A 19,932-nucleotide genomic window follows, 5' to 3' on the forward strand; every position below is an offset into this window, starting at 1 on the left:
ATAGAATCTCACTAGGTTGCTAAAATTTGGAGTTGCTGAGGCTGGCCTGGAACATGTGATCCTCCTATCTCAGCCTCCTAAGTACTAGGATTATAGGCATATGCCATCATACCTGGCATGTTTTACATCTTAAACATATATATTTAAAAAGCGAAATAGAGTGGGTGAGCCTTATAGTATATAAATTTATAAATTTTATTTAAATACTGGTGTTAAAGTCTTTTTTAAATTCAACTTAAAGGAGAGCAGTAGGTAATCTCTATCTGCAATAAGGTGTTCTCCTACCAGGCGTGGTGGCACACACCTGTAATCCCAGTACTTGGGAGGCTGAAACAGGAGGATCACAGGCACCAGGACGGCCTCAGCAAGGTCACAAGACCCTCAGCAACCTAGCGAGACCCTGTTAAAAAATGAAAAATAAAAAGGTCCGGAGGTGTAGCTCAGAGATAGAATGCCCCTGGATTCAATCCCGAGCACCCATCTCCCCCAAAATGGTATTCTCCTGCCTAATGGATCCTTTGTCTCTAGAAGCCAGATTCCCTGGAGGGGAAGGAACCCGACTGCAGTACACTGTAGCGGAATCCTACCTGTACCACCACTACCCCGGAGTTGAGGGTGGGGGATTTCTTGAGAACACCTTACATGATGGGCACAAATTCTTGTCTGCTCTTCCTACAGGAGGACTACAACCAGCTGAGGCCGCTGTCCTACCCCAACACTGATGTGTTTTTGATCTGCTTCTCTGTCGTAAATCCTGCCTCTTACCACAATGTCCAGGAGGAATGGGTGCCAGAGCTGAAGGACTGCATGCCCCACGTGCCCTACGTCCTCATTGGGACCCAGGTTACAGTGCGGGCGACGGCAGGGTGGGATGGCTGCAAAAACGGAAATGCCCCCTAGGTACATCCGGAGCAGGGTACTCCGTGCCAGGCTCTGTGGAAGAGTGTCTCCAACATACCACTCTGATGAACAGAGGTCCTAAGGGTTTGTGTGATTCTTTAGCCCATAGTTGAAAAGACAATAGAAAACTATTTAATATGAAGCAGGACGTTTGGATATGGCCTTTAAAAATTAATCTCTTCACTTTTTTTATTCACAAAGTAATTTTTAGTAGATACTCTTCTCCAGCTCTGAATCAGAGTGATGAAGATGGGGTCCCGATTATCTAATATTTCTAGAGCTAAATTCCACTGTTGTTGTTTTTAAAATCACAAAACCAGTGTTTGCATCCAAATGATACCAGCAATCAGAACGGACATATTATGACAGAACTTCTTAATAACACCCCAGAAAAGAAAGAAAGTCACTGCTCTCTATTTCTTTAAACCCTTTTAGATTTTGGAAAAGAAGTTAAAATACACAGGCAAGATAAACCAACCTGGATTATAAAGACCTTTAAAGCGTTCTGAAAGCTAATAAGGTTCCAGAGTTTGCCTTTCCAATAGTCAGCCAGTTGCATCAGTGGATTAAAAATGTCCCAATATTTTGTAGTTTTACATGGATTTTCTTCTTTGCTTTTTTAAAATTCAAATTACTAAAGACAGAAGAATGCAGGAACGCCCGAGGGCTTTGTGTGGTTATCAGTTTCATATGCTGCTTCTTTCTGTTTTTCATTTTACATTCTGCCTGACCCCCAAAAAAATTTTTTTTTAAATCATAAAGGAAAGAAAAACATTGCCTAAAGAAGAGATGGACAGATACAGTGTGTATTTACTCAGAGACCAAGTTGAGGATCCGTATGTTCACACATCAGAGCATAGTCCAGGCCTCTGCTCTGAAAGATGGTCACTTACTTGTTTAAATGAAGCCTTTCACCTTAAATTCCAGATGGTCGTGCTTGTTCCTACCGATGGAGCCTGGAGTTCTGCTGCCGCGATAGATGATGAGACATTCAAACACCTTAGTGTGATTCGAGTACATTTTATAACAGATGGGCACTTATATTGCATCAGTAAGACCAAAAATACAAAAAAAAAAATACCCCAGCTGAGCACTGAACTTATTCATGGAACATGTTGGAATATATTGGTTTTTCGTTAAGAGCCAAGCCCTGTGTGCTCACATTCCAATTCACTTACACAGTACAAATTTAAAGCAACCAAAATACTTGATTAAGTTCTCAAGCCCGCTATGTACTACCTTCAAAGCAGTTCTACCTTTGAAAAGATGAATACTTGTTCATTAAGTAAACCTTTTGGAAACGTCTCCTTGGGACTTGCCTTCCTGAACGTTCAGTCCATTTGCTAGAATACTCTTTGAGGTAGCAGATCTTCATCCCTTTGAAGGTGAACATCTGATCTGAAAAAGAAAAAAAAAGTGTATCCAGCATTAAAAAATAAGCCATTGAATAATAAGTATTATAATTAGTATTATAATTATAATTAACCCATCACCGGAAGGTAACAAAAGTATCTGTTTTTCTTATATGCCCTACCAGTGAAATCTAGAAATAAATCAAAAATTTCAAAACCACTAGACAGCAGGAGAATCAATGGAGTGAATCCTCACACCCAGAGCAGCTACTCTGAGGGAGAAAGCAAGAGGACATCCTGGCACATCCACAGACAAAGAAATCACTTTATTTTGTTAGACGTAACATGAGCAAGTGTGTGTGCTTGCCTAAAAAAAAAATTCAGCAACTGCAGAGAGATGTTCAGAAAAAAAAAAAAAATCCCTGATGTAAAAGTTTAAAATATCTGCCAGGCCTTAAAAAAAAATAAGAGTGTTCATTGCATGTGTCTTGCCAGATTGATCTCCGCGATGACCCCAAAACCTTGGCCCGCCTGCTGTACATGAAGGAGAAGCCCCTCACGTATGAGCACGGGGTCAAGCTTGCAAAAGCGGTACAGTCCCATTTTAACTCAATTTTAAATGCTTGCTAGAGAAGTGTTTGGTTTATGCTTTGGAATTCGAGAGCTACACAGAGTTTTTGGGTTTTTGTTTATTGGGGTCTTATTCATTTTTGGTTTTCGGGTTTTTTGTTGTTTTTTGTTTTTGAAGGGTATATGTGTATACATGCTACTGGGGATTGAACCCCGGGTTGGGGGTACCTCTGAGCAACATCCGCAGCCCTTTTTTTTAGTTATTTTTATTTTGAAACAGGGTCTCACAAAGTTACTGTGCACTGGCCTCAAACCTGCTATCCCTCTGCCTCAGCCCCCCAGGTCCTGCGATTACAGGCATGAGCCACTGAGCACAGTTCATAGGGTTGTGTTTTAAATCTTCTCTTTATATTCTCTCCTTTGTTCTAGAAAGGCTGGAAGGGGCTATTTGGTCTGTGTTCATGTCAGCCAGCATTGTCTGTTTTTCACTAAGAAGAAAACCTGGTGAATGTAAACAGCTGAAAAACTTAATTTCGATTTAGCAGCCTTTAAAGCATCTACTTACCATATTTAGCAAGAATTAAAGGGAGTCATTCGATTTATTTTTGTAAATCTCACTGCTTATTATCAGTGTAATTCATTTAAATCACTCCCTGTGAGGCATTTTGTGACCCCCACCCCCCCGGGAGAGTCTTAACCCAGCATATGGCAGGGTTGTATTTATCCAATATCCCTCGTCATTTAATGGACAGCCACTTAGAGAGGCTGAATTGTGTTGCAAACAGCATATGGAGAAATAGCATATACCAGAAAATAAGTACTGGTGGGATCTAAGCTGCTACTGAACAAAAAAAAAGGCAACTTGCTCAGGGATGGAACTGTCTTCGTAGATCTTTCTTCCTTCTCAAGAGTTTAACATGAAAAGGGATTTTGTTGGAGAAATTCTCCAGAAAGTATTGACCAGACTCCAAATCTGAACTTCCCCATTATCACCAAGATCTGTGCAAGCAGCCCCTAAAACAGGCACAGGGGAACGGAAGGGCCGCATGCAAGAAGAGACTTATAAATCCCATTTCCATAACCCGAATTTGCTTCCTCATTGATTTAGTTGCAAATCTATCAACCCTAGTAGAAGGCTTTAATTTTTTTTTTTATTTTCCTTTTAAGTAACTAACTGCCAAATGCAAGCCCCACAAGTTAATCACTCTCTCTAAGCCAGGGAAGAATATTATTAACTACAGATTACTCACTAACAAAAATGTATGCATTCTTCGTTGAAACTTGTTTACAGGCACCAAAAAAGTATGATGCGCTTCATTACAAATGAATTGATTAATTAAGACTGGTTTTTTATGGTGCAATGAATGGAACATCCCACAAATACTGAACACTCCCGCTCCACGTACAGTCACGTCAATAGGACCAGGACCTGCCGTTCAGAGTTCTTGGGATGCTAAACATTTTTTACAAACACTACCTCATTTCCTACTCACAATAATGCTCTTAAGAGAATCGTGTTCTTCTCGTCTAACAGGAGAGGAAATAAAGTCAAGGGAGGCAAGCAAGTTTCATTCACATCTGCAAGTCAGAAATTCTAATCTAGCTCTGGCAACATCGCCAGTTGTGTACCTGACCATTACCTAAACTGTCTCTTCTCCAACCATGTACTTTTCCCCTGGGGAAAAAAAAATGAGCATTTACCGGTAAGTTTTCCTACCTCCTCTAACACTAAGTCTCAAGTGTTCTCGCACATACATAAATACATAACTCCATAAATAATCGTATGCAGTTCCCAGCAGGAGGTCCCCTTGGCTCCCCACCAGCTCTCTGCAGGAGTGAGTCTTGGGGTCCCTCGCTTCTGGGTCTGTCTCCCACCTTCATCCTGTGAGCCTCCGAGCCTTGCTTCTCATTTGGGAAGTTGTTGGGGTTATTTTTTTCCCCCTTCTGAAAAGATGGCCCTCTGAAGCCTCCCATCTCATTTCAGACTTATTTTAGGAACAATAGCTGAGTTCACCACTTTATTGCCTTTTGCCAGTTTCTCCTAGCAACTGTGCTCGGATACGGAGAGAATCGTGTTTAGCTGGTGAAATCCAATTTAGAAGAAGAAAACCAAGTGAGATTTTAACTTGTTTCATCACAATTCATGTAATTATAGAGATGCTTTAAGTTTCTCCACTCTTTGACTTTTCTGTCAAGGAGCTTATAATAATAGTTAGCATTTATGGAGTGTTTATAATGCGCGAGGCTGGGTGCCAAGCGTTTTGCACGCTTCATCTTAATTAATCCTCACGGCAACCCCTGAGGGGTATATATTATTATCAGCACTTTCTTGGAAGAAACTGAGGCTCAGAGAGGTTAATCAAACAACTAGAGAACAGCAGAGCGGGGGTCTGGCCCCTCCTGTCGTCTGAGAAGAACCCTCGGGCTGGGGGCTTCTGTAGACCCACATTTAAACGTGCATATACTCCCCCAAACTGGAATGCTCTGCAGATTCCAGTTTCTCATCTCTGACTCTCTTTGTTCAGTGTTTTTCACCTCTCATCTCTTTTGGGTCGCAAAGGGCAACTTATTTTTAAAGGATGTCTTTATGCACACATATTTGCAATGCTTTACATTCCAGAGCCAGCCACATTGACATAAATATTTTACACCAGTTATAATAAATTGTCCTCTCATTATCCTTTACTTGTTTTGTCCTCTCTCTTTTTCAATTAGTGCATTTTTTAATCCTCAGTCTACACATCCGTATCTATCATTAGAATCATTCAATCATAACTGATTAAACACCTACTGTGTGCCAGATGCCATGCTGGATGCTACGTGAGCTGAGGATATAATCCTCTGAGTGTTCTTCTCCATTCTGTCTCATACAACCCAACCTGAGCGTGGTTTTCTAAATTCAGACCTCCAAGGTACTTTTTTTCTGGTACTGGGGATTGAACTCAGGGGCATACTACCTCCAAGCTACATCCCCAGCCCTTTTCACATTTTGAAACAGGGTCTAAGTTATGGAGAGTCTAAGTTAAGTGGCTGAGGCTGGCCTCGAACCTATGTTCCTCCTATCTCAGCCTCCAAAGTACTGAGATTACAGCCATGCACCACCATGCCTGGCTCCTAAGGTATTTCTTCTTTTTTTTTCTTTTTTCAGTCCTGGGATGGAACCCAGGGGCATTCTACCTCCGAGCTGTACCCCCAGCCCTATTTTTTATTTTATTTTTTTGAAACAGAATCTCACTAAGTTGTGTAGGGCTTCACTCAATAGCTGAGGCCAGCCACGAACCTGCGATCCTGACTCAGCCTCTCACGTGCTGGCAATTACAAGTCGAAGCCACCACACCCAGCTGGTATTTCTTGATGCAACACTTTTCTGGCTTTCTTTTCCCCTTTTTGCCCTCTCTGATCATCCTTTCTCACAGTACCTTTTATCGTTGTCCCTCCTTAACTCAGCACACATTTTCTGCCAGGTTCTTAAGACGCACAGGTGAGATTTAAAACAACGGAAGCCCTGTGATCAAGATTTAGCCAGTGTTAATCAACTCGAATCTTGAATACCATCCTCCTGAATGGAGAGACCAGCCGCCCTTCTTGTTTTGCATGTTGGCCTCTTTTTCTACCGGTCTCTGAAGCCTGGCAGAGGATGGACATGGGCAACTCGGCACATGCCCACTGGAGGAGCACAGTTACAGACATGTGTGCAAAGTGCTACGGTTGGCAGAGGTGAGGTAGTGACTGACACATTCAGGGAAAGAGGAACCAGAGACTTCTCAAGGCTGCTGACATTTCCGTCAGGTATCACCAAGGGTGAGGATGAGTTGTCAAGAGAACAAAGTTAGGGAACAAAATTCCAGACAGGAAGACCAGTATATATATATATATATATATATATATATATATATATATATATATATATATTTTTTTTTTTTTTTTTTTTCTTCAGTACTGAAGATTGAACCCAGGGGCATATTACCTCTGAGCTACATCCCAGCCCTATTTTTTATTCTATTTTTTTTTTTTTTTTTTTTGGTGGTACTGGGGTTCCTGGAAGCCCTTAAACCTCCGGGCTACACTCCCAGACCTATTTTATATTTTTATTTGGAAACAGGGTCTCCTGCGCGATCCTCCTGTCTCCGCCTCCCAAGCGCGGGGATTACAAGCGTGCGCCACCACGCCCGGCTTTTATTCTATATTTTGAAACAGGGTCTCACTAAGTTGTAGAGAGCCTCACTAAGTAGCTGAGGCTGGCCATGAACCCAGATCCTCCTGTGTCAGCCTCCCAAGTACTGGATTACAAGTGTGCGCCACCACGCCCATCACCCATGAATATTCTGATCAGTCTGCACATCTATTTTCAATGCAATAGAGTGGCCAAAATTTAACATTTTGGCAACTTTGCATAAATATACATATTTCTGGCTTCTTGAATGAATTCAGAATATCTGGTGATTCTAGGCCAGCATCTCCTCATCAACTGAAACTTTTAGACAGTCTCTTACACAAGGTGTGTGCCCTTCAGTCTGCCCTAATCCCTACCACTCCGTATTATCCTCTGCTCAAGCAGGGCACTTACATTATCTACCCTTGAGTTAGTAATCTCTCCTTTATAGTCGAGAAAGTCGGCAGCAAATCTACTCAACCCAGAAATACTTTTCCTCTTTGGCCAATTCAGTCATAAAGCTGATTGGCTAAGATGGGATGCCCCTCACAGGCTCCCTGATTCTTGTTCCTTGTCTTGACTCTCTATTTGCCTTCTCTGTGTACCTCTCCTAATTCTCAAATAAGAAATAAAGAACTGTCTGCTCCTGGCCATTTCTTCAGATCCCCGCCTACTCTGCTTCTCCTGCTGACGTTTTCTCGGCTCTTCATTGATAGGAGATGCCCCTACGTGCCTCCCCCTCTCATCGCCCTGAACACTTTCCCGTTGCTACATTCGTTTTGGTCTTTCAACCACAATTTTTGCAGATTTGCTAGAGATAACAAAGCAAAACGGTAAGACTCTGGCTCAGGAGATGGACGAATTCTAATGTCTGCCATTTTCCTAGTTGCATGGCCATAGCCTGATTATTTAGCCTCTCTGAACATGGGTTCCCTGAGCTGTAAAATAAGGCTGGGATAGACTCACCTTGTGAAGTCCTTGTACTGAGGTAGTGAGCTAATGTATCATAAGGTCTAACTCGGCAAACCACAGTTCTTAAATCGATGTTACCTTCAGATGGCTAGGAAAGACCTCTATCTTAAATATGCTTTGACTGAAGCACTGTAACATATGCCATATTGAGGTTTAGTGAGACAGAAACACACAGCACACAGCACCCAGTGTGTTTCCCTCCAGATCCTGCCCCCTTCCCCTCCCATTCATACTATTGAAATTGATATTGATAGTTTTATGAATGTACAAAGGATCGTTTGAACCGTTTCCTTCATTGCCCCCCAGTCCTCATCCCTCCCCCTCATCTATCTGAAGTCTCTTTCATTTCCCGGTTTCTGTCTAGCTTCTACATAGGAGAGAAAACATAGGACCTCTCACTTCCTGAGACTGGCTAATTTCACTTAGCGTAATAGTCTCAAGTTCCATCCATTTTTCTGCAATGACATAATTTTGTTCCTTATGGCTAAGGATATAGATATCGTGCTGCTATGAGCATGGGTGTGCGTGTATCACTGTAACACTCTGACTTCCGGGCCTCTGGAGCTCTGCCCAGGAGTGGTATGGCTGGGTCATACGGAGGCTGCATACCCAGGCTCCTGAGGAACCTCCACACTGATCTACACAGTAGTAATTTGCACTCCCGCCAACAGTGCTTAAGGGTTCCTTAATTCCCCACATCCTCATCCACATTTGCTATTGTTTTTATTCTTGATGATTACCATTCTAACTGAAGTTAGATGGAATCTGTCTCATTTTTTGGTAGTTTTGTTGTTGTTGTTGTTGTTGTTGTTGTTGTTATTTTTGTTTTTTGCAGGTCTGGGAATGGAACCCAGGGGCATTCGACCTCCAAGCTACACCCCTGCCCTATTTTTTATTCTTTATTTTGAAACCAGGTCTCACTAAGTTGCAGAGGGCCTCACTAAGTAGCTGAGGCTGTCCACAAACCGCGATCCTCTGGGTCTCAGCCTCCCGAATGCTGGGATTACAAGCGTGCGCCACCACGCCTGGCTTTTAGTGTAGTTTTGATTTGTGTTTGGAAGACTTCTTTGCCTCTCTTCCTTCCAGGTACTTTCTATCTTACTTTATAACATACCCCACTGCCACCAGCACTACCCAGAAGTATTGGGTTGCTTTAATCTTAAAGGTCTGTTTGTCTGAATTTCAGATTCTTGTATCTTCTATAAATCTATGGCATATTTCCCAGCTTTTGAAATGAGTTTAGCTACTATAAAATTATTAGAAAAGTATTCTGCTTACATACTCAGTCTCTGCTTTTTTCTTGAAAATATGTCAGTTTGGTAAAGTTTGTTCCAGATTACAAACATGTGTGCCTAAACAAGGATCCTCAAAATCCCAAATCCTTACAGATGGGTTCTAAATACTTGGCTGCGTAAATCATTTTACCCCAAATGAAGTTGCTGCCGTAAGAAACACCACGTCATTCCCTTGAGACAGTTTTCCATTCACACCTCTGAGGGCACAACTGGGTTTTTGTTTTGTTTTTTTTTTTGTTTGTTTTTTTGTTTTTTTTTTTTTCAGCAATCCTTCTGACAGGGCTGTGCCTCTTCCCTGAACCAGGATGAATTCTTCTCTGACCCGCAGAGCACTTGAAACGTGGTATCAACACTAACCTCATAACTGGGTGCTGTTTCTCACACATACTTCCCAGATCACACCCAAAATCTCTTGGCTACTTTTCCTGGAACTATCAACACAGCATAAGGTTATGCTAACCTCGTTATACAATAATGCTTTTATCTACTCTTTCATTATCTTCCGTGATGTTGGGAATGGGAGAGACAAGTTGGGGCCCCTCCTGCCTCATCAAAAGGCTAACTCTGACACGTTGTCCCCAGAGCTCTGGGGCAGGCGGAGAGAGAGCACCCCACCCTCGTGCAGGACCCCAGTGTCCACACGGCTCAGTCAGCTCCCCTGGCATTTCCAGCCCCCGTCTGAGGCTTGTGACCATTAGTGGGGAGGTCTCCAGACAGCACAGCACTTTCTAGTTATTTCTGCAGCATGATGACAAGAGCTATCACATTACACGCACGTGTTCCTTGGGCATGTGCATTAAATGAATTCTGTCCAAGCATGAACATGATCACCAAGCACAACAGATGACATTTTATGACATTTTTAGGAAAATTTTCTCTGCTCTTTATTCCCTTCTTGAATCCTATTGTTTTTACTTATTTTTGGTTTGTTTTGTTTGGAGGGTTCTAGGGATGGAACTCGGGTGCATTCTACCTCTGAGTTACATCCCCAGCCCTATTATATTTTGATTTTGAAACAGGGTCTCACTAAGTTGATGAGTGCCCGCCTAAGTTGCTGAGGCTGGCCACAAACCTGTGATCCTCCTGTCTTAGACTCCTAAGTACTGGGATTACAGGCATGAACCACCATGCCTGGTGTTTTTTATTTGGTTGGTTGATTTTTTGGTTTTGGTTTTGGTTTTTGTTTTCAGTACTAGGGATGGAACCCAGGGGCATTCTATCTCTGAGCTATACCCCCAGTCCTATTTTTTATTCTTCATTTTGAAACAGGGTCTCACTGAGTTGTAAAGGGCCTTGCTAGCTAGTAGCTGAAGCTGTCCACAAACCTTGATCCTCCTGTCTTAGCCTGCCAAATGCTGGGATTACAAGTGTATGCTACCATGCTCTGCATGCCTGGCGTTTTTAATTACTTTTCTTACAAGTTATTTTCTAGCCAGGCATGGTGGCACACACTTGTAATCTCTGGGCTTGGGAGGTGGAGACAGGAGGATCGCGCAGGCTCAAAGCCAGCCATGCTGGCTTAAGAGACCCTGTTTCCAAATAAAAAAGTATAAAATAGGTCTGGGAGTGTAGCCCTGAGGTGGAAAGGTTTCCAGGAACCCCAGTACCACCAAAAAAGAAAAAAAAAGTTATTTTCTAATCTAAAGGTCAAACTGTGGTCAAAAGGAAATCCATAAAACAGGATTTCAAATCCACTAATGGCTTCAATCTCATGCTTTTGGTGAGAATGGCTCACACAATAACCATTCTTGTCTACCACAACAACGACAAGAAGCACATACTATCTGTTGGAGAAGTCAGGACATGGTTTCTGGGCCACACCAAAACAACGTCATTCCATTCTTGGTTTTTCTGTCTGAAGCCTTCACACATGTGAGCAACCACACCACACCTCACTAGATGTCATCTTGACTGGCTTCTTGCAGAGTGAATGACAAAGGTCACAGTTGCTGTCACAAATCAAGAAAAATAACACATGTGACAAGACCCAGCTTTTATATCTCCTTTTGCACTTAATAGTTGAATGCCCTTACACAATTCATTTTACCTCCCTAGCTGTTCCCACTCTAGTCTAAGCTAAAGAACTACTTTTTGTTTGGCCCGCACATTGCAAATTGGCTGATTACAGCCAGATACATTCTACATCCATGTCCTGCTTAACCCATGGTTTTTAAATATTGGTAAATATTAAATAAGAATCCGAGGGCTGTGGGTATAGCCCAGTGGTATAGCTCTTGCCTACCATGAAATGCCAAAAGAAAATAAATTCCAAACTGGGTGCAGCAGCACAGGCCTGTAATCCCAATAGTTGAGAAACTGAGATAGGATGATCACAAGTTTGAAGCCAGTCTCAGCAACTTAGTGAGGCTCTCTACAACTTAGTGAAACTCTGTTTCCAAATAAGAAATAAAATCGGCTGAAGTATAACATGGAGGTACAATAGCTTTGGGTCAATCCCCAGTACCAAATAAATAAGTAAATAAATAAATTGATAGATTCCAAATTTCCAGCTCCTCTTGGAAAACACAAAATGAACAATCATCACCCAACAGTCCCACATGGAAGCAAAGTAATACCATCCACCCTAGATGGAGCGTGTACTTCATGTACCACCGCAGTCCCCGCCCATCCCTATCGTCTTGGACCAGCCTGCTTGGCTCAGTTTTATAAGCTCCTGACCCTAATGGGTACATAATCTGGCTACCTTATTTCATCCATTCATCTGCTTTATCTCCCAGGAGCTCACCATCTAGCCAATCTCTTCTGAATCTGCTTTCATTTTTCAAAGTTAGTCTTATAATTTAAAACATAAAATAAAAGCATTTCCCCAGATGTTCTTAATATTAGGAGGCCCACATCACATTGTTGGCTCCTACTGCGCTCATGGGCAATTAATACCCCAGGTCTCCTTCACTGAAGCTGACTGCCAAACATGATCTTCATGGCCTGTGGTTTCTTAACAAGAATCTATACCCCCAGCCTAAATCTCTGTTTCTCATAGTGATTCTGTGACTATCAAATACACCATGATATAAAATCAAAACAAGGCTTTGAAATAAAACCCTAAGCAAGTACGAATAGTTTATCATTTACGTATACAGACTGTACACTGACAAGGAAGACGGCTCTGTCAATAAATATATTTATGATTTTTTAGTTTTTCAAAGTATTTTCTAATTATTTTAATATATTCTTTTTTATGCCTTTATTGGTACATTGTATTTTTACATTGTAATGAGGTCCAAAGTGATAGGAAGATACATACATCTTTTTAAAAGCATGTTGAAATTGAATGATAATTTCAATTAGATATTACCTTGCTGAAAGATTTCTTATCGGAAGTACACTTTAATCAAGAATGATCTATAAGCCCTATTACCCACTCCCTTTCTGTATGTTTTATCAGCCTTACTACAAACAGGAGATGCATCTTGCCTGAACTTGGCTTCCCCATTCTGGATACAAATGGGAGGGTACTAAATACAGTGCATACATCCCTGTCGTGAACAAGTTCAGCTCAAATTGTATCACCAATTTTGAATCCTCTTCTAGTTCTTATGCATTCCTATGTTTATATTCTAATGTGAAGAGTAAATATTTGTGAATTTCAGAATGTGGTGTTCACCAAAAGTGATCCACGGCCATTTATTGCTAACATAAAAATGTAGAAAAATACAAAACTATGCCAGGCATAGTGACACGCACTTGTCATCCTAGTACTTGGAGGCTGAGAGAGGAGGATCACAGGTTCACAGCCCACCTCAGCTATCTAGTGAGAGGCTCTCTGCAACTTAGTGAGACCCTGTTTCAAAATTAGAAGAAAAAAATTAAAACTAGGGTGTAGCTCAAATATCCCTGGGTTCAAACCACAGTACCAAAAAAAAAAAAGGTAGCAGACGCAAATTGAATTGCAAAATTGAATACAAAAGTTAAGGTAGCAGATGCAAATTGAAATGCAAAAACATAATCCAACCCCACCCCAGGCTGTTGGGAAGGAGCAGCCTTGGCAGAGCAGAGGGTTAACCTCACCATACCATCCTCTCTCGCTTCTCTGCCCATGCCTTCCTCTCTTTTGTGTTTTAGATTGGAGCCCAGTGCTACTTGGAATGCTCGGCCCTGACTCAGAAAGGTCTCAAAGCGGTTTTTGATGAGGCGATCCTCACCATCTTCCACCCCAAGAAGAAGAAGAAACGCTGCTCCGAGTGTCACCGCTGCTGTTCAATCATCTGAGGCTGCCGAGACCCGCCTCCGCCCCACCCAAGGTGCAAACAAGCTGCCAACCTCTGCCACCCAGCCCCACCCGAAAGGAGGCCACGGCCAGCAAGGAATTCCTTCCCACAGAGCCTCTCCCACCACCCTGTGAGCCTCCCGACACAGCATCCCAGGCGGCCTGCTGCCACGTCCCCCTACCAGCCCGCAGCACCCATGCCGGGCACACCACGAGAAAGCAGAGCCCATTCCAGCGGTGCCACTCCCCAGCCTGCTGGAAGCAAAGCCAAAGGCTTTCTTGCATTCCATGTCTCCCCCTCTCAGGAGTGTGCAGCTGAGAGGAAAGGAGGAACTTGGTCCCTGCATTGGTGGCCCTCCTTGACATCGTTTACAACATTTGGGAATACATTACTAAACTTTTTCTCTGAATCTGCTCTTTTACCCACATGGTTTATGTTCATTCATATTATCACCAAAAAGTTCTTAATTTCCCAATGTACTCAGGCCTTACCAATCCATGCCAAAGTAGCCTAAAGACAAGGTGGTTTGCATTTGTTTCTACTTTCAGCACGTTTCTACCAAAGTCCTCAGAACCAACACGTACCTCCGAACGCCCGATTCAAAGAAGACAGAAGAAAACTTTAAAACTTTTGGAAATTTACAGAGCCATAGTTTTGACAGAAAACACCATCTCCATTATTGCGGGCCCACATTTTTGCCAAAGACTCACCCTACAAATGCTTTTTTTCCACGTTATATTGCCCTGGCAAGCTAAAACTGAACTGCATGTAAGAAAGCAGGATGTCAGCCTTTCATCCATTTTGCTTTGGGGAAGAGTATGGCAGAACCCATCTTTTAAAATATTCTTTGCCAGCAAAGTGGACTTCCTGCTTCCACGAGGCATGTCCTTCTCCTCCCTTGATTTTATACTTTTTATTGTATCCGATTCCTTTTGTTCTTCCCAAGCATAACCTGACCTCAAAGAAAGATCTGCACATTGGACATGAAAAAGCGAGGGGTTTTAAAACCCCAAAAGTCAAGCAAAGTGCCTTGATTCTTCTACTTGCCTGAACTGAAAGTACTTCTCAGCTCGCCCTGTGCGAGCTCCCGTTCCATTTCAATGACATTTCAGTACAACTGCCTCTCTCTCATTCTCCCAAATGTCTTTTAGGAAGATTTATGGATACCGAGCTCTGGATCTACTTCCAGAATAATGCACTACAGAGAACAGGGACTTTGGCCTTCAGGAAAAAACAAAACAAAACAAAAAAAAAACTCTCAATAAAGAATCATGTGCTCAAGCCAGGCGTGGTGGCACACGCTTGTAATACCAGAATTGGGGAGGCTGAGACGGGAGATCACTGTTGAGCCTCAGTTTCTATTTAGTGAGGCCCTTTGTAACTCAGTGAGATGCCATTTCAAAATAATGGATAAAAAAAAAATAGGGCTGAAGGTATAGCTCGGAGGTAGAATGAACCCCTGGGTTCCATCCCTAGTTCAAAAAAAAAAAAAAATCATGTGCTCCTCATATATGACAACTCCATAGATCCAAGAGTTCTTGTAGCATACAATGAGTTACTTCTTACCTTTCAATTAGAGACTATGGTGGCTTCTAATTAGACTCATTTGCTCACAAATACCCTAAAATCACCCAGATGGTCACTTATTTTTATTTTATTGCATATGCAAAGCCTTTCTTTGTAACATAAAATTACACCAATTATTTCCAGATTCAAGCTCTGTCTGTTGAAAAAAGCCAGTATTTCCCATCCCTTCTGCTCGAAGAGGAGCTACATAGAAAAGGATTGCGTAACGTGGGTCTTATCTCTTTTAAGATCTTCCTTGATACTCCTTCAGTTTTGAGAGTTCTGTTTGTTTGTTTAGAATTTCTGAAATGTGTTTTCCTCCCTTCCACGTTTCAAGTACTATTTTCCTTGTCCTCCATCTAATTGCTAAACATTTTCTTAAATATACACACCACCTAAGGCAAACAGGAGTTTTGTAAGTCAAAGCTTGACATTTAGAGAAGCAAGGATTCTCTGCCTTTGTAGACGGGAATCAACCGTGTATGAACTCGAGCTCTGCAGAGGTTATGAATTCATTCTTCACGAACAATAATGAGCATTTAGCCCTATAAAAAAAGAAGTGCTGTTGGCCAGTTTTGTTACATTACTGCATAGTTATAGCTTGCTAAAAGACCACTCTTCATTTCTCATTGATGTGGTTGAAAAACTGAAAGCAGTATGTTTGTTGCCTTCACCAAGAAGAATTTTCCAGATGTGTGCACTCACAGGGCCCCTGGCTCCCCAGGTCATCGCCTCCTTAATGGGCCACTGAGGTGCACTTGTTAATAGTGGGAAGATCACTCTCTTGCTAAGAACCAGAACCCACACAGAGACTGTGACTGGATGGACCGCAGAGTCCAAAAGGTCGTAGAAGCTGATGACCAAATAAAATAAGGTAGAACAAAGCAACTTCAGTGAGTCAGTTTCATCCAACCAAATTAATCACTCATTCCCTGTTTCATGACAAGATCTGGTTCTTTTCACTAAAAAGTGTTCTCGGCTATAAGATTGAATAAGAATGGTTTTGAAACCAAAAATATAGAGACATCAGAATCTAAAGAAGGATCGTCTAATAGTCCACACTGTCTTCCAAAGTCAACTAGTAGAAGCTAAGCTCCGGGCGAGCGTAAAGCCTTAACGCTTTCAGAGGTAGAAAAGGCCTTAGAAACTATGGTCCAAACTCAATACCCATGAGAAGCTTTGCCAGTAAGAGGAAAAGAGAAATGTGTTGTGGCAGAACTGGGACAGAGCTCAGCATTTTAGCTGCCCATCAGTGCCCTTCAACTCCATACTAGACTGTATTCATTATCACACATAGTAAGTTGGAGTTTTTAGACATATTATTGGAGTTTCGTTACTTATCCTACAGAGTCCAGCCACATTTGAACATATGATTCCATGTACTTAGGCCACTATAAATAAGGCCATCCATCAAATCATAACAGAGACCAGAATTTGAACTATGCATTAATTGCCTGGAATCCAGAATATACAGCAATGTAATCCCAATATAATGACTCAATCAAGTAGGTACTTTTACAGATTTTTTCTTCACTCAGATGGTTGGTTGATAGAATTAATGGACTCCTTGGGCTGTTTTGGAAATACAAAAGGACTAAGACACAGTCAAAGCCATGTCAATTGTAAGAAATCTGATCTGATATCTGCTAGGAAAATTAGACTCAGCAACATAAAGCCAGGAAGCCCTAAGCTACAAAGTCAAAACCTTGGATGTCAATATGTATCCAAAGAACTATTGGGAAGATTTTTGATCCATCAGAGAAGTACCAAGTAAAGCACATGTAATCATATACAACATTCATTAATGCTATTTCTGTAATACACCTACATAAGCAATATTAAAATGATAGCAAAAGAGACATGTATTTATTTTTTAAATCTTAAAATAAAGCTAAATTCAAATTTTGAATTTAACAAAAAGGTCATCACTTAAGTTTCCTGTGAGCAGCAGAGTATCCCATGGCTGACAGGGCTAATCATGCCGTGATCCACATCATTCCACCTCCGGACTTGCTAAAGTGAATGAAACCCTGGACAATGCTCTTTGGGTCTTTAATAGCAGGATGGGACCGCACCCTCTCACCATCCTTGCTCAGCCAGTCTAGGGAACTTACCAAGAAATTTGAGTGAATAAATGACTTTGAAAGTCTTCTCGCATGTGAACAAGACTCAAAAAACTAAAAAGGATGGATGACTTTGGACTCTAAAAAGACACTTATAAGGATGATAAGTATTCATCTTCAGTGGGACACTTCTAAGCAAAAAGACTGTATTTCATATGCACAAATACAGTAACAGAATGCAAAAACATAAGATAAAGCATTACTGGCATCGCTCCCATGACCAGCAAAGATCAGAAGGAACCCAGGGCACCACGGTCTCAGCTCGGCATCGCTTCAGCCACCAGGGCCTTGACCGTGCTCTTTGAGGGTCTCTTTGGATCAGGGGAAGAATGAGACAGAGTCTGGCCCAGCCTGGCTGTGAAACGGTAGGAAGTAGTTCTTGGCTTTGAAATTTCACTCAAGGAGATTAGAAAGCTGAATGATGAATTAGAAAGCTGAATGGTGAATCTTGATTGCACTCTATTATTTTTTTTTCTATTTCGGGGACAGTATATTAAAAACTAGAAAAACTAGAGTTGCTTTGGTGCATGTGTGCTTGAAACATGCTCCACCCTGGTGATTTCATTTCTCTCTGTGAGTTCCACAGTAACTCAGAAGCTTCGTGATACCACAGCTGGAGTGATTTTGTTGTGGTTTTAGCCATGTCCTCCGAGTCTCTCGGTAATACAGCCATCTTTGCTGAGCGGCACCTGATTGGTGTTATAGTGGGTGTGATGTTGGAGGTACTCTGAGGAGAAATTCCCCAGAGCCCCAACCTCAGCTTCACCTTGAAGCAACCTTACTTAACACACTTAGCCTCCCAGTGGCCCCACACAAGTCAATCTTTGGAGTTTGTTAGTTCTTTGGGGGAAAAAATAGACACACTTTCCGAGTATAGCGATGTATTTGGGGCGGCTTTGTAAATACACATCTAAAATTACCTCTCCCTGGCTTTTAAATCTTTTTTTTTTTTAACAGACTCTTTTCTCCAAGAGCTGCAGGTGAGAAAGTTAATGAAGTCTATATTCTCATCACCTGGTTCAACTGTCCTTTGCTCTGAGTAAACAGAAATTACTGTTTAAATACATCTCAGCAGGAACTATTTTTCCCAGCTGCGACAATTCACGATCCATCCAATGTAATCTCAACACAATCGAGGGAAGTACAGATGACCAGCTCAGGGGCTGGTGTTCTTACAATCTGCCTCTCATATAATGGCTCGTCTATGTACCTTTTTCATAATTAATGGAATGTTATTTCATGTACTCTTTAACCTTTTTGTTTATTTTGTGCCATGTTCTGACTTTCATGTCATTAAATAGACTTCTTTCTACTCTTGTCTGTGGGTCATCTGACGGTATCTTCATCAGACACTCATGCAAACTGTCCTCCACTGGTCTCTTTTAGAAAGAGAAATTGTCGCCGGGCGTGGTGGCGCACGCTTGTAATCCCTGTGCTTGGGAGGCTGAGACAGGAGGATCACACGGGTTCAAAGCCAGCCTCAGCTATTTAGTGAGGCTCTCAGCAACTTAGTGAGACCCTGTTTCCAAATAAAATATAAAAAAGGTCTGGGAGTATAGCCAGGAGGTAGAAAGCCCCTGGGTTCCACACCCAGTACCACCAAAAGAGAGAGAGAGAGAGAGAGAGAGAGAGAGAGAGAGAGAGAGAGATTGTCACATCAGCAGTGGCCTACACCTGTAAATCCCATACTTGGAAGGCTGAGACAGGATGATCACGGGTTTGTGGCCAGCTCCGGCAACTTATCAAGGCCCCCAACAACTTAGTGAGACCCTGTTTCAAAACAAAAAATAAAATAAGGCTGGGGGTATAGCTCAGAGGTAGAATTCCCCTGGGTTCAATTCCCAGTACCATGAGAGAAAGAGAGAGAAGAAAGAAAAAGAGAAAGAGAAATAAAGAAAGTGAATAAGAAGGAGAAAAGAAAGGGGGAAAGGAGGAAATGGTCTAGCCCCTATGGTATGGTCCAGAGACTAGGAGCATCAGCATTATGCGGGAAACACCTAGGACTGCAGAATCCCAGGCCCATTTTATTTTATTTTACTTATTTTTGTGGTACTGGGGGTTGAACCCAGAGGCATTCTACCTCCAGGCTATACCCCCAGCCCTATTTTTTATTCTTTATTTTGAAACAGGATCTCACTTAATTGCAGAGAGCCTCACTAAGTAGCTGAGGCTGGCCATGAACCTGCGATCCTCCTATCTCAGCCTTCCAAGTACTGGGATGACAAGCGTGCACCACCACGTCTAGCTCAGGCCCATTTCAGAGCAACTGAATCAGAATCTACATTTTTAACAAGACCTCACGTGACTGGTATGCACATTAAAACTAGGGAAGAACTGGCCTATGAGACAACCAATTCATCATCAGCCTCGTGCCCCAAAACAAAGCTGCCTGATGAAGAAACCGTCAGCCTCGCCTGTGTCTCAGCTGCTGCCTTGCAGGTATTCCTTCGGTTAGTATCAGAGCCGTGGGCATATAGTTGATGAACGGAGGGGCTGCCAGAAGCCCTTGCTTCTTCTCGTCATGTGCGACCCAGCTGCACTAGAAGAATGTGCATCTTTTGGAATCAAGCAGAAAAGCAGCATCTGGTTTGAAAGATCTGCTAAGTCTAAAGTATTTCTGCTCGGAAAGTCTTCTGGGTATTTATAAGGAAGAGAGGGGGAAAATGTCCTTCCAAATTACTTTCCCTGGAGAAATAAAGATTCATAACACATGAAATTATACATTTATAAAACATTTCTGAGGCATAAAACATTTGGCAAAGCTTCTGTCTT

At 42.1% G+C, this 19,932-nt stretch overlaps 1 protein-coding gene across 1 annotated transcript in view; it reads left to right on the forward strand.

The window, feature by feature from the left end:
- The window catches only part of RHOJ (ras homolog family member J), a gene marked incomplete at its 3' end in the record, with an annotated part of 96,271 nt that extends 82,799 nt beyond the window's left edge, over positions 1–13,472 (forward strand). Inside the window, exons 3-5 of the mRNA XM_080707356.1 lie at positions 679–843; positions 2,748–2,843; positions 13,326–13,472. Coding sequence (XP_080563482.1) covers positions 679–843; positions 2,748–2,843; positions 13,326–13,472 — 408 coding nt within the window. The remainder of the gene's footprint in view (positions 1–678; positions 844–2,747; positions 2,844–13,325) is intronic.
- Between the last annotated feature and the right edge of the window lie 6,460 nt (positions 13,473–19,932).

Source organism: Muscardinus avellanarius, assembly GCF_963383645.1.
Source record: "Muscardinus avellanarius genome assembly, chromosome: 12".
Classification (NCBI taxonomy): Eukaryota; Metazoa; Chordata; class Mammalia; order Rodentia; family Gliridae; genus Muscardinus; species Muscardinus avellanarius.